Source organism: Muscardinus avellanarius (assembly GCF_963383645.1).
Source record: "Muscardinus avellanarius genome assembly, chromosome: 7".
Classification (NCBI taxonomy): Eukaryota; Metazoa; Chordata; class Mammalia; order Rodentia; family Gliridae; genus Muscardinus; species Muscardinus avellanarius.
Window position 1 is genome coordinate 25,110,375 of NC_137793.1, and position 13,381 is coordinate 25,123,755.

The 13,381-nt window shown below is 48.7% G+C and overlaps 1 protein-coding gene across 1 annotated transcript in view; it reads left to right on the forward strand.

The window, feature by feature from the left end:
• NSG2 (neuronal vesicle trafficking associated 2) overlaps nucleotides 1-5,305 on the forward strand; it is a gene marked incomplete at both ends in the record, with an annotated part of 56,535 nt that extends 51,230 nt beyond the window's left edge. The window contains 2 exons of the mRNA XM_080698548.1: nucleotides 2,490-2,600; nucleotides 5,114-5,305. Coding sequence (XP_080554674.1) covers nucleotides 2,490-2,600; nucleotides 5,114-5,305 — 303 coding nt within the window. The remainder of the gene's footprint in view (nucleotides 1-2,489; nucleotides 2,601-5,113) is intronic.
• Between the last annotated feature and the right edge of the window lie 8,076 nt (nucleotides 5,306-13,381).

Consider the following 13,381-nt stretch of genomic DNA (forward strand, 5'->3'; position numbering starts at 1 on the left):
AGAGGGAGAGTTGATGGTAGACAGGGTTAAGAAAGTGGGATGGAAAAGACTCACAGGCAAAGTGCATGTTTCCCAGGCTCTGTCCCACATGAACAGGGTGATCCAGTGCTTGCTGTGTGTGTGTGTGTGTGTGTGTGTGTGTGTGTGTGTGTGTGTGTGTGTGAGAGAGAGGGGGGGGGCAGAGAGAGAGGATGTCATCTCTGGTCTGTCCTTTCTAACAGTCACTGTAATGAGCGGTGCTGGCTGCCCAAGGCATTCCTGGTGGAAGGAGGGAGGGCTCTGAGCACCGAGGATGGAGTCTGGGAGCCAGAGGGCCCCAGATGTAGAGCTGGGACAGGCAGGTGCTCAGGGTTGGGGTGGGGTGAGGCCGAGGAGACCTTTTCTCTGGCCTTTGAGGAAGAACACATGATGGAGCTCCAGGCTGGGCCAAGACCAGAAAACCTGGAGAGTGGACTGGGAGCAGCTGGAGGGAAAGCGTGAACCGGGCAGGCATTGGGGACTGGAGGGCCAGGAGAGGCTGAGGGTGGCTGCGGTCAGTGGCCACAAGCAGAACGGGTGATCCTGGCCTCACAGGTTGGCCCCGGGCCTCCTGCCTCATCTCAGCTAAGTTTCCTTTGGTTCCCCTGTTATAGCCAGACTGCCCCTTCCAGGCCTTCTGGACCCCGAGCTCCTTTCCTCTTGAGGGCCTTCAGGCAGGCCGGGGATGCTCCAACTGAGGTGCCCTGGTGCCTGGCTCCCTCTGCCCTCCTGGACTGCCCCTTCCCTCACCTGTGGGGTCCAGATCTTGCTCTGATCTCCTGTCATGATCTGGTTATTCTCCAGGTCAGGGCTCAACTCTCTGTCCATGGTAAGATCCTGAAGGGGCTGCCTCTCAGGCTTGGCTTGCAGTTGACCCTGCAGTTAATATCTGCTGAGGGAGGGAATCAGGGAAAGCAGGAGATGGAGATGATGAGGGGGTTTGCACGTGGCCAGGGTCACATCTGGTGAAACGCTCGCAACTAGCACTGGAAAAATAAAGAGCTGTTTATTGCTGGTCCCAGGTTGTTAAACTCAAGAGGTGAAACCGAGGCCCTAGAATGTCTCCGTGGAATGAGGTTTTATAAACAGCGTCAATAAATATTGATGTGGAGTCGGGCTTTCATGTCCAGAGGGCCTTGGTGGGGAAGTGGGAGTTTCTCTCGGCCCTCAGGGACTCACCATCCACATTGGGAGGCCTTACTGCGAAGATCAAGCACTTTGGTCTCTGATTTCTACAAATCTTCCAGAAAAGGAGAGGGCAGCCAGCTCTGTAGGATCCCTCCCCCAGAGTCTGCCTGCAGGAAATCCACCTGGAGCCACAGCAGAAGTCTCCAGCTCTGACAACCAGTGCACAGCCCGTTCTCTAGATTTCAGACCCAGCTCAGACCTCCAGGCTCACAGCCCGGCTCCCTGCCTCACCCTCCTTAGCCACTGACTCTTTCTACTCCACTGCTGTGGCTGGCCTCGGCTTTTGGAGCAGGCCATATAACACTGGCCTCACCACTGGTGCCCCTACCTGTAGCCTCCTTCCCTGAGAACCTGCCTTCATGGTGCTTCTGAGACATCTTCCCAAACCGAATTTTGCTCCTGGCACTTCCCTGCTTAAAACCTCTAGGGGCTCCCTGTCACCCTTGAGATCAAGTTCAAGATGGAGTCTGTTCTCTTTTTACCTGCCCAGCACCTTAGGCTGCTCCTCCCCTGGTACCCTCTGGGCCAAATCCTGTGATGCTTCTGAGGTTGTGTCTCAACTTGGATTTTATGATGATCTTTCTGGTTGCTGTGTGTCAAACACACCACGGGGGCCAGAGGTCATGGGTTAAAGGCCACTTCCATGCTTCAAGGGGGATGCTGTGATGCTGTGATGGGCTGGGCCAGGTTGGAGAGGGTGAAAGTGGTAAGACGTGGCCAGCTTTCTGATAACGTAGCTGAAGGCAGAGATGACGGGTTCCCTGGGCAGACTGGAGGCAAGCATGGGGAACAGAAAGTCCCTGATGGCTTCCAGGTGTTTTGCCTGGTGTTTTGCAAGGGTGAGGTTGACACTGCACATGAGGAAGAACTCGGGCAGAGCAGGTGTGGAGTGGGAGGAGCTCAGCATCCAAGGTGTGCATTAGAGGTCCTAGGGAGGCGGGTAGGCAGTTGGTGTCTGAGACTACTCAGTGGTGACAGGGAGGTGGGCATAGTGGGCAGGACATACTGGAAGCCATTCAGTGACCACTCCCTGCCCCATGCAGCCGACAGACAAAGTAAACCACATGTGGGGTGAGGAAGGAGCCTCATCAATGACCCGCACTTGAGGGACCTATGCTTGAATTCACACTGCAAGTCAGTAACAAAGCTGAGACAAACAGGTCACTGCGCCGCCCCCTACTCCTTCCCGCAGCCTCCTGCCCGCTGGCTCTGGCTTTCGGAGCCGCATGGGTGCACTGTGTGCAAGCTGGGGATGAGCGAATCTGAGTTTTGTCTCCCTGCAGGTCACCATCCTCGTCAGCCTGGCCCTCGCTTTCCTTGCCTGCATTGTGTTTCTGGTGGTTTATAAAGCCTTCACCTATGACCACAGCTGCCCAGAGGGATTTGTCTATAAGGTAAGGCACTGCTGGTCAGTGGGTGGCCCCAGGTCACTGTGGACTTCGACGGGAGGGATTGTCAGTGTCTTCAGTGGTGTCCAACTTCTGGGTATGGCGACCTCCCTACAGGCTGTTTTAAATGCAGCGTGTGTTTGGCAAGGAATTTTCAGCTTTTCCTGAAGGACTCCGCCTCATGCAGGCAGTAGAGCTCCTCCCCTGGGAAGGCTCTGCCAGGGCCCGAGGGTGGTCCAGCCTCAGACTGCACAGCAGCGGCGAGCTTGCTCACTGTCACTTGACGCTGACTTTTCCACCTTTGAAAATGCTGCTGGCCCCAGGTCTCCTGGCCGGCTGCTCATGTGTAACCTCCACAGTGCCCCTGCAGAGGACAGGGAGCAGGTGTTGCTGAGGTTTCCACTCCCAGTCTTGAAGCCAGGAACCTGACCTAACTAACAGTCTCTTCCCCCAACCCTTTATCTGACTACTCTTTCCTTCAAAGAACTCCACCAGTAGCATGACCTGGAGAGTCTCCTTGCTTCTCTGAACCTGTTTATATAATGCCCTAAGCATTGTTGTGAGTTCTTTTTTTGTGGTATTAGGGGTTGAACCCAGGAGCATTCTACCTCCATGCGATACCCCCACCCCATTTTTATTTTTTATTTTGAAACAGGGTCTCACTAAGTTGCTGAGGCTGGCCGCAAACTTGAAAGCCTCCTGTCTCAGCCTTCTGAGGACTAGGGTTACAACTATGCACCACTATGCCCAGCTTATTGTGAGTTCTTAAGGAGAACATTTAAGTCAGATCAATTAGCAAAAGGCCTGAGAGATCATGGGCTCTCAACATGTTGGTTGCAATAAAAATGGAATTTGTTTTAGAGTTGCCACAGGTAAGAACATTAACTGCTACTCACTAGCCCATTGCTAGATATTTTCATAAACATCATCTCAATTAGGCCTTACAACCATTTTGAAAAACAGGTGTCATTTTACATATGAGGAAAGGGGGAAGGGCATTACATTGAGAGGGTTTTCCAAAGTGTGTGTGTGTGTGTGTGTGTGTGTGTGTGTGTGTGTGTGTGTGTGTAGGGGGGAATAATCAAATGGGAAACCTTCTGCTACAAAACTTCCTAAGACTACCCTGGTCATTATTAAAAGCTCAGGGTCCAAAAGACGGAAAACAACTGGCAACTAGCACTGGTGACAGCTGGCCTACCTATGATATATCCACATGGTGGAATTCTATAGAATGGTGAAAATCAGTGAGAAAGACCTTGGCACATAGACATGGGACATCCTCTAAGATAATATGGATAAATGAAGGAGAAGAGTTGACTTTTATGCAAGAAAATGGGAGGTGAAAGTTATTGGATTATTTTTCAAAAACAAAGTCTAGCAGGATAAATTTAAAAATTAATAAAAACTGTCATTCAGGAGGAAGAAAGGGAACAGGTTGGGGGGTGGAAATAAGAGCAATGTCCCTCTGATATGTCTTGTTATGTATTTCCATCCATAAAATATAGAAGTGGTTGAGATATCTGAAACATATGTAAATAAGAAAAAAGTAAACTCTGAGAATTAAAAACAAGCTAAACAAATAATCTAGTTCTATATTAAATGGAGGACATAATCTTGCCAAGAAAATAAGTATTTCAAATGGCTATAGATTACAGAATATTGACTGTAAAGATACAGCAGGTATGACACGATAAACTCATCATAAATGGAAATACTGTTAAGTCAAAATGCATTATTACATTAAATTTACCTCACACCATAGCTTAGTTTAGCAGAGTATAATTGTGCTCAGAATATTATATTAGCCAAAAATTGGGCAAAATCATATAACAAAAAGTCTATTTTAGTGTTGACTATCTCATGTAACTTAATGAATACTGTACTAAAATTGAAGAACAGAAGGGATGTGTATATATACAAACACACACACATATATATACATATATATTTTTTGTATTGTCATAAAGACAATAGACTACAAGCCAAACCCTCATATGCTGGGGACTGTCTATATTCTAAGGACAGAGAGAACTTCAGAAAAATATCAAAGTTCATTCAATATTACTATTCTGAGCAGTAATATTAGTATTATTCTGTGATTATCCTATATATTTTGCAAGATAATGCAAATGTGTAATTGTTAGGAACCAAGACTTTTTGATATAAAAGAGATAAAAGTATAAAAATAAGAATATAAAACAAACAGCCATCATCTGTGGGCAGTGGCTCAGAGAAGCCTCTGGGGACCAGACAAGGGGCCTGGCGGGAGTACCCACAGTCACACAGTCAGTAGCAGATGAGTAAGCCTGGAGATGAGGGGGTTTCGGTGTCAGGTCCATTTCTTCTGGCTTCTTCTAAGTGGGAGCACTGAGGGTGGAGATGGAGAAGGTGCGGGCTATTACCACCTGCTATGTGGCTGAAAGCCCAAGGGCTCTGGGTCCTCCATGTGGTGGTCTTGTGTCTTGGGAGGATTGGAAGCAGCCCAGCAAACCACTCTAACTCTATTTTTTTCTTCCCAGCACAAGCGCTGCATCCCGGCCTCTCTGGATGCTTATTACTCATCCCAGGACCCCAACTCCAGAAGCCGCTTCTACACGGTCATCAGCCACTACAGTGTGGCCAAGCAGAGCACGGCCCGGGCCATCGGGCCGTGGCTGTCGGCAGCTGCCGTCATCCATGAGCCCAAGCCGCCCAAGACCCAGGGCCATTAGAGGCCCAGCCCTGTGGGAATGGGGGGCGGTGGTGATGGAGAGGGAGCCCCCTGGCTGAGCCAAGCTCGTTCCAAGACAACACTGTACTCCTGGGATGTGGGGGTGGGGGCGGGGCCGGGCGGGTGGGGGGAGGCACTCTCCGAAAATACCGTGCACTGGAGTTGTCTGAATCGATCTTTCTTTTGTCCCTTGGTATCGTTGACTCGTCCCCAAGTCAGGCTTATGTACAAAGGCATGTTTCGTGTTGACTGTTCCCATGTAAGATATTTTCAAAGCCACTGCTTATTCTTTGTTAGGAACATTTCAAAACAGAAAAGGAGAGACGCAACGAACAGGAAGGAGAAAGCACGGAGACAGGTTCCATCTGGACGAGACAGAGGGCAGAAAAGGCCCGGACAACCTGGGAGGCTTGGATAAGGAATGACAGCGTCGGCGTGGGCGTTAGGACCTGTGAACTACACATTCTGGGTCTTTGGCTTGCCGCAGGCCCGCAGGAGAGGGACAGGGGAAGCTAGGAATGGCTGAGTCGGAGACTAGGATGGATTCCGACATTTCTAAGTCCAGGATGCACACGAACCAGAGCAAACATTCCCGACCACTGCCGCACTTTCTGAGATGAGCACAATGTTGATGTGGGCATCGTGCCCACGCCCGGGCAGACCCACTTGGCCTGGCCTCTCAATGCCACCCTGTGGCAATGTGTTCGGCTGAAGTGAGCATGGAGATATGGGCGGGGTTTCTTTGTTTCTAGTTTTTCTAGATGTGTACCTGGAGACCGCCCACGATTATAAGATGGCAGGGGGAGAGAGGGAGAGAAAGGAGAAGCTCCAGACAGAAGGCACAGCCAGGCACGTAGCCCTTGTCTAAACTAGAAGCACAGGCACCCAGTTTTTAGATTTGTTTGTTTGTTGTTTCCCAAAGTGCTAACAACAATTGGATTATAACCAGGACGCTTGAGTGACAGCCAGGGAGACTTTAGGATCAGGGCTCAATGATGCCAAGTCATTTTCAAAGGAAATTAGAAAAAGTGATTTTTTTTTTTTTTTGGCCTAATTCATTGTGTTGACTGGGGACATTTGTCCATGTTGCCCAAACAAGTTCCAGAAGCTTCTGACAAGGGCAGCATTTAGCACCATGTAGGCCTCCCATCCAGTGGAACCATATCAGGGTCTCCCACAAATGTTCAGGGAGGCCCGTTCTGTGGAGATGCTGGCTCCAGCCCCAACAGGGCGAAGACTGGCTGGGAGAACTGGTTATTTGGGATGTTATTGGTTCCTTAGGAGTCTCCAACAGGCCATTTAAAGAGTGTTTTCTGTGGCTTGCTATGTTGCTGAACGTATCGTACACTACAGCTGGGTAATAAGACTAGTGTAGTTAAAACTATCCTGCCAAATGCTCTCATCTGAGTTTTCCTCCCTTCTCCCAGCCCTCCCATCATCTTGAGTCACCTGTAAATTCATTTGTCATCCGAAGCGGAATAACAATTTGTCCCTAGCCAAACTGCTGAGCGCTTTATAATTTTGTGGTGTATTTTTGTCAGTAGGTAGCAGAAGCTGAAGTATTTTTTGGTGTAATTCTTGAACTTTTCTGACAGGAAACAAATAAAGGTAGATGTGTCTGAGAGCCTCGACCTTTCTTTGCAACTTTCTTTTCTATCTTCTGCTGAGTGATCCCGAAGGAGAAGATGTTGAGGGTGTAAGGCACAGGGGTGGGTGAGCCCTGGGGACAGAATGTCCTGTCAGGCAGGGGCTGGGGGTGGGCCACGCGGGGCCTCCATCTTCATGCCCCTGGGCCTGACACGATGCATGGGCCTAAGTGTGGCGCCTGTTACTGTCCTGCAGCCAGGGCTCCTCCCTTCTGCGAACCTCTGTTGCTCAGCTTCTGAGGCTGAGCTACGCATAGGCGTACAGCTCGAAATACACAGTATCTTAGTCTCTTTTTTTGATATAATAGAATATGGGCTGAGTAACTTATACAAGATGAAAATTGTTTCTCACTGTTCTGGAAACTGGGGAGGCTAGTATTAAAGTGCTAATATCTGCCAAGGGCCTTCTGGCTGCATCGTAACAGGCAGGAGGGCAGAGAGGGTGACAGAGAGTTCACAACCTCCATCCCTCTCCAGAAGGGCACTAATTCACTTGTGGGTGGAGCCTTATGACCTAAACACCTCGCCTTAGGCCCCACCTCCCATTACTTTACCTCCCAATGCTGGTGCCCCCGTGACTGAGTTCATAAGGCATGCATTTGAACAACATCTTCAAACCCTGGTAGGTAGTCACTGAAAATCTGGAGACCATACTGCATGTGGAAGTGCAGCAAAGAAATGTGTGATGATGGCTTTAACACAGGCACTAGTGTCTGGTCATCAGCTGAGGAGGAAGTCTGTAAACCACGAGCAGGCATTTCGCACAATCAACTGGTTTAAGTTTTGTATGACCTTGGCAGGTAGGAATTATTGACCCCACTACACAGATGAGGACACTGAGGTTCATAGGATGGAAAGACTGCCCTAGGGCCATAAACAAGGACCTGGAGTTTAAACCCAGGTTTGTGTGGCTCCTTTGCCCCCTACCCCATCTTTGTTCCGGGCAGGACCTGAGTAGCCCTGCCAATGTTGTAGTCATTCCTCAGAATGCCAAGTACTGAGTGCTTCGTATAAGCTCCCTCCAAGGAGGCAGGGACCCACCTTCCACACATTGCCATCAGGATTATCCCCGTCTCCAGATAAAGAACCGGAGGCGCAGAGCGTGGAGCAGCTTGCTCAAGGTTAGTGCAGCAAAGCGGCGACACTAAGCCATGGATCTGGTTCCATTCACGCGTCTCTGCATCTCTTCCTCTGGCTCGTAGTTGTGTCCACACGTTTTCTAACTTAGACTCGGGCCTTGGAGGAAGCCAGGAGTGACTTTGGTGGAGTTGGAAATGGAGACTCCATGTCAGCTGCTGCGCTGGAAGTTGTGGCCAAACTCACCTGGTGGGTGGGTGGGGGAGAGAAAAGAGATCACAGGGCTACCTGGCCTGTCTTTAGGGCGCGGTGAGCCGGAGCCCCAGGCGGGAATCTGGGCTGCTTTCCTACTCACAAAGGCCGGCTAATGCACATGGCCAACACGTAAACACCTACTGTATTTTTCAATTACACAAAGTCAATGAAAAAACTTGACGAGCACATGTTCAAACACTCTGTTATAAATGGATTTGCCACTCCGTTGCCTCCAAAAACAAACCAAGACTATCTTCTCTGCAATGAAGAGGCTACAGGCGTATAATTGGAGATAAGAGCAGTGGAAGGGGCAGGAGATAGGCGACAGCTATTTCTGTATTTAGAAGTGACCCTGGGACCATGTGCTATTCCTGGCAGAATTATGGTTTTCTCATCAGAATAAAAAGGTATACGTAGCTCCTCCCACAAATATTTGAAGACTGACAGATCAGCTAGAAGGGTCCAGCTAATGGAGGACTGGTCAGGACAAAGCCCCTCTGGGTGGTGTCTCAAAGAGGGTCAGTCAAGCCCTTCTGGTCCTCAGGGGCCAGAGGAGCCAGGCAGTACTCACAGAGTGTGCCTTGGTTAGCAGAACAAGCTCTGTTGGTGGCTTTTGCACTTTCAAAACTACTAATTGATATCAGGAAGAGTAGATTTGAGAGTGCTCCCAGATGAGACAAGAACAAAGCTTTGCAGGAGAGGTGATGGAGCAGGGACCAGAATAGCATGCCCACCAGGGGTTCTTGAAAAAAAAAAAAAGGCTTTATGACTGGGCCTTGAAGCACAGTCTGCATTTTTTTTTTTTTTTTTGGTCATACTGGGAATTGAATCAAGAGGCATTCTACCTACAAGGTAAACCCCTACTCCTATTTTTAAAAACAAATTTATTTATTTATTTATTTATTTATTTATTTATTTATTTATTTGTACTGGGAAGGGAACCCAGGGGCATTCTACCTCCGAGCTACGCCCTCAGTCCTATTTTTTAGTCTGAGTTGCGAACGGCCTCACTATGTAGCTGAGGCTGTCCGCGAACTGTGATCTTCATCTCTGCCTCCGAAATGCTGGGATTACAAGTGTGAGCCACCAAGCCTGGCTACAAATTTATTTTTAGACAGGGTCTCACTAGGTTTCTGAGAGTCTCACTACTTGCTGGGGCTGTCCTTGAACCTGCTATCCTCCTGTCTCAGCTTCCCAAGTACTGAGATTATAGGTGAGCACCTCCACACCCAACTCACAGGCTGCATTTTGATGAGCAGAATTCAGAAGGGAGGAAAGACTGTAGATCCGGCCTCCCAGGTAATAGGAATTATGTCTTGAAGGTGCAGAGGAGGGAAAGCCCCAGGAAATGTCCCTGCCAGTGTCGATACAAGGGCTAAAGATGGAGGAGCTGCCCCTGCTCCCTGGGGCTCACGGTCCGGGCGGGGAGAGGAGAGAACCACGGATGAACATCAATTGCTGATCCTGGGGAGAAGCACTGAGGCCCTGGGTGATCCCAGAAGTTGATCAGGTCAGAAGATGTTTAGTTTTCTGGAAAATTGAAAGACCACCTGATAAACGCCATAGACCGAACTATCTCCCCTCTGCCCCCACAATATGCTCTATCCAATTGGGAAGTCACATCGAAAAAGAAATAGATTCCTAATACATTTTCCAAGAAGCACCCAGTACCATCTCTTTAAAAAGGAGCACTCCTAAGCAGCCAAGGGAAAGGGGGTATTTTCCATGGTAATGTCAATTCCAGTTCCCAGAGATCAGTCTTGGTCCAGCACAGTGGGCTGTTTGACCCACTCCGTCCTGTTGTCAGAAAGTATCTGTGTCTGGAAATACAGACACAGCTCAGTGAGTCACCGTTGGCCTCAGAGATGGCCACCCCTCTCTCTGGATGCCCTCTGTCTCTTTCTGCTGTCTCCATATTTCCTTGTTTCCTCAGTCTTCCCTTTCCTCCTCCTCCTCCTCCTCCTCCTCCTCCTCCTCCTCCTCCTCCTCCTCCTCCTCCTCCTCCTTCTCCTCCTCTCCCCTCCTCCTCCTCCTTCTTCTTCCTCTCTCTCTCTCCTTTCTTTTCCTGGGGCTGAGATTGAACCCAGGAATGCCCTACCATTTAACTACATTTCCATCACCCTCCTCACCTTTAAACTCCTGAGATGGGGCCTCACTAAGTTAGCTAGGTTTTTTTTTTTTTTCAAAATCATAACCCTCCTGCCTCAGCCTCCCAAGTGGCTGGGGTTACAAGTGTGCATCCCCACACCTGGCAAACTCTGTGTTGAATATGCCGTCTTTATTTGTAAGGACACATATAAAAGCACTTTTTTTTTTTTTTGGTGGTGGTACTGGGGTTCCTGGAAGCCCTTCTACCTCCGGGCTACACTCCCAGACCTATTTTTTACATTTTCATTTTGGAAACAGGGTCTCCTAAACCAGCGCGCGGCCGGCTTCGAACCTGCGCGATCCTCCTGTCTCTGCCTCCCAAGCGCGGGGATTACAAGTGTGCGCCACCACGCCCGGCTATAAAAGCACTTTTTATGTTACGAAGGCTAGCATATTTTGGAGGAAGGTAATTAATGGTGCTATATCAGGGCAGAATTTACTAAGGCCTCCCAACTGAGAGTGATGATGGGTTCTTATTAACAGTCATGCTCCGCGGGCCATAGATAGCTGCCTCCATCTGCTCTTGTGGTATCTGGACCCTAGCAAAGACCTCAGAACCCAGCCTACTCCCAGGCTGAAGAATGGATGTGTCCCTGCTGAGCTCTGTGATGCCCCAGAAGTTCTCAAATGCTGATGGGCAGCTCATGGTGCCCTGATGGTGTGTGCAGGCTCTGGTGGAGCAATTATTTCCAATGAATTTCACTGCCAATGCCTCCAGTGCTCCACGGAATTTCAACCCAGATAGTTCTCTTGATTATTTTTTATCGTGTTAACTACACCCCACATCTCTGCCCTGTCCTACAGGGGACCTTTTCATAAACGAATATAAAGGGGTTGCACTGAAAGTCAATAACAGTAGTCATGCGTGTGTTGTAGATAGGTGGTTCACACATCCTAACCGTTCCTCTGTGCACCCATGGCGGTCTGAGCAGACAGTCACATCCGTCCTTCCCACCATTGTTGCAGCCACATAATCTTCCCCTGCAGAGTTCTTTGCATTCTGTCTTGCTACTCAATTTGATGCTGTTTGTGACAGAAATTGATGGCACTCTAGAAAGTAAAACAACCCTTTTCCAGAGCATATAGCTGCCACTGAGACCACCCCGATGGTCCTAAGTGGTAGGGAATTATTGTTCCCAGCCCCTATTGCATCTACACTTTTTTACATAGTAGTAATCGTCATTTGCATGGTGTGGAAGCAGTGTCCATCTGTGCCTGTGCTGGTCTTCCCATCTTCCTTGCGGCCCTCCACCATCTGGCATGGAGGCCCCCAGCCCACCTCTCCACTGGGCTAGCATTTCCCCCTGAAGCTTTAAATAAACACATTTGATTAGGAGGATGTGTCTTTCTATATTGGTAATTTATTCCCTTCTATGCAAAGTGTCCAATTAATTAAAAAAACAATTTAGACCCATAAGCTACTGAAAGAGAGAAGGAAGAAGCTGTCAACAACTCGGTAGCATCTACAGAATCCTGGGCGTGAAGTCAGACAGAACTGGCTCAGTGTCCCAGCTCCATCGCTCTCTCGCTGTGAGATCTCGAGGAGGTCACACCACCTCTGTGAGCCTCCCTTTCCTAAATTTTGAAGTGAAGATATCAATTTCTCCTTCACAAGGTGGATGTGAAGATCATTTGAGAAAGTCTATGAATATTTTAGAAACTCAAAGATGCCCTGGAAGTAGGGGAAGCAGATTCCATTACATCAATTTGCGGAAAAGCAAACTTTGGCCCATGCATCCTCTGAAGAACTCTTAGAGCCTGTGGTCACTCTGCTAGAAGCTCAGAGTCATGACTTGATGCAGGTCTCCCCAACTCTGCTGTGAGTTGAATTGTGTCCACCCCTAAAAAAGATACGTTAGCCTCCAATATCTCAGAACATGCTCTTATCTGGAGAAAGGATCTTTACAGAGATAATTAAACTAGAATGGGCACTAAGGTAGCTCTGAATCATGTCACTGGTATCCTTATGCAAAAGGGAATTAAACACAAAGACACAGGGTAAATGTCCTGAGAAGCAGATATCAGGTAGTCAGTCTTTAAGCCAAGGCACACTGCAGTTGCCCAGCAGACCGCCCAGCACCGGGAGGGGCCTGGTACAGATTCTTCCTCTTGCAACTCAGAGGAATCCACCTGCTGCTAATCTCTTGATTTGTACTTTTAGTCTTCAGAACCAGGACAATGAATTTTGGGTTTACATACATGTTCTGCCACCGTCTGTGGTCCTCATCACGACAGCTCTGACAAAGGAACACAGGCACCAAATGCTCTGTCCTTTCTGAAACTGCATGTGACGGGGGCCTGTTGTCCACCCCAGCAGTGCTCCTCAGCTTCCACCCACACGCAGGTCCTCCTAGGAACTGAGAAGGCAGCCATGGCTGCTGTAGTCCACTTTTCTGTTTCTGCAACCAAAATGCCTGAGCTGATTAGCCAAGATGAGGAGAGGAAAGATTAAATGGCTCATGGTTTCAGAGGTACAGTCTGTAATCAGCTGACTCCAAGACAGACATCATGGGCAAAGGACAACAGCTCAGGTCATGGCAGTGGGAAAGCAGAGCCAGCTAGGAAGTGACCAAGGATGGATACAGTCCCCACATCACCCCCCAGTGACCCACCTCCTCCAGCCACATTTGATCTGCCTGAATTACCACCCAGTAAATCCTTTCAAATTGTTAATCCTTCAAGGTATTTACCCACTGATGAGATTAGAGTCCTGATTACAGTATTTTGTCTCTAAACATTTTCGAATTGATAATACTGAGCTTTTCCAGGGGGAAGTTTTATATCCAAACTATAACAATGACTAAAGCCAGGCATGGTGACACACACTCGTAATCCCAGCATTTGGGAGGCTATGACAGGAGGATTGTGGTTTGTGGACAGCCTAGCTACTTAGTGAGGCTCTTTGAAATTCCAGGGGACCCTGTTTCAAAATAAAGAATAAAAAATAGGGC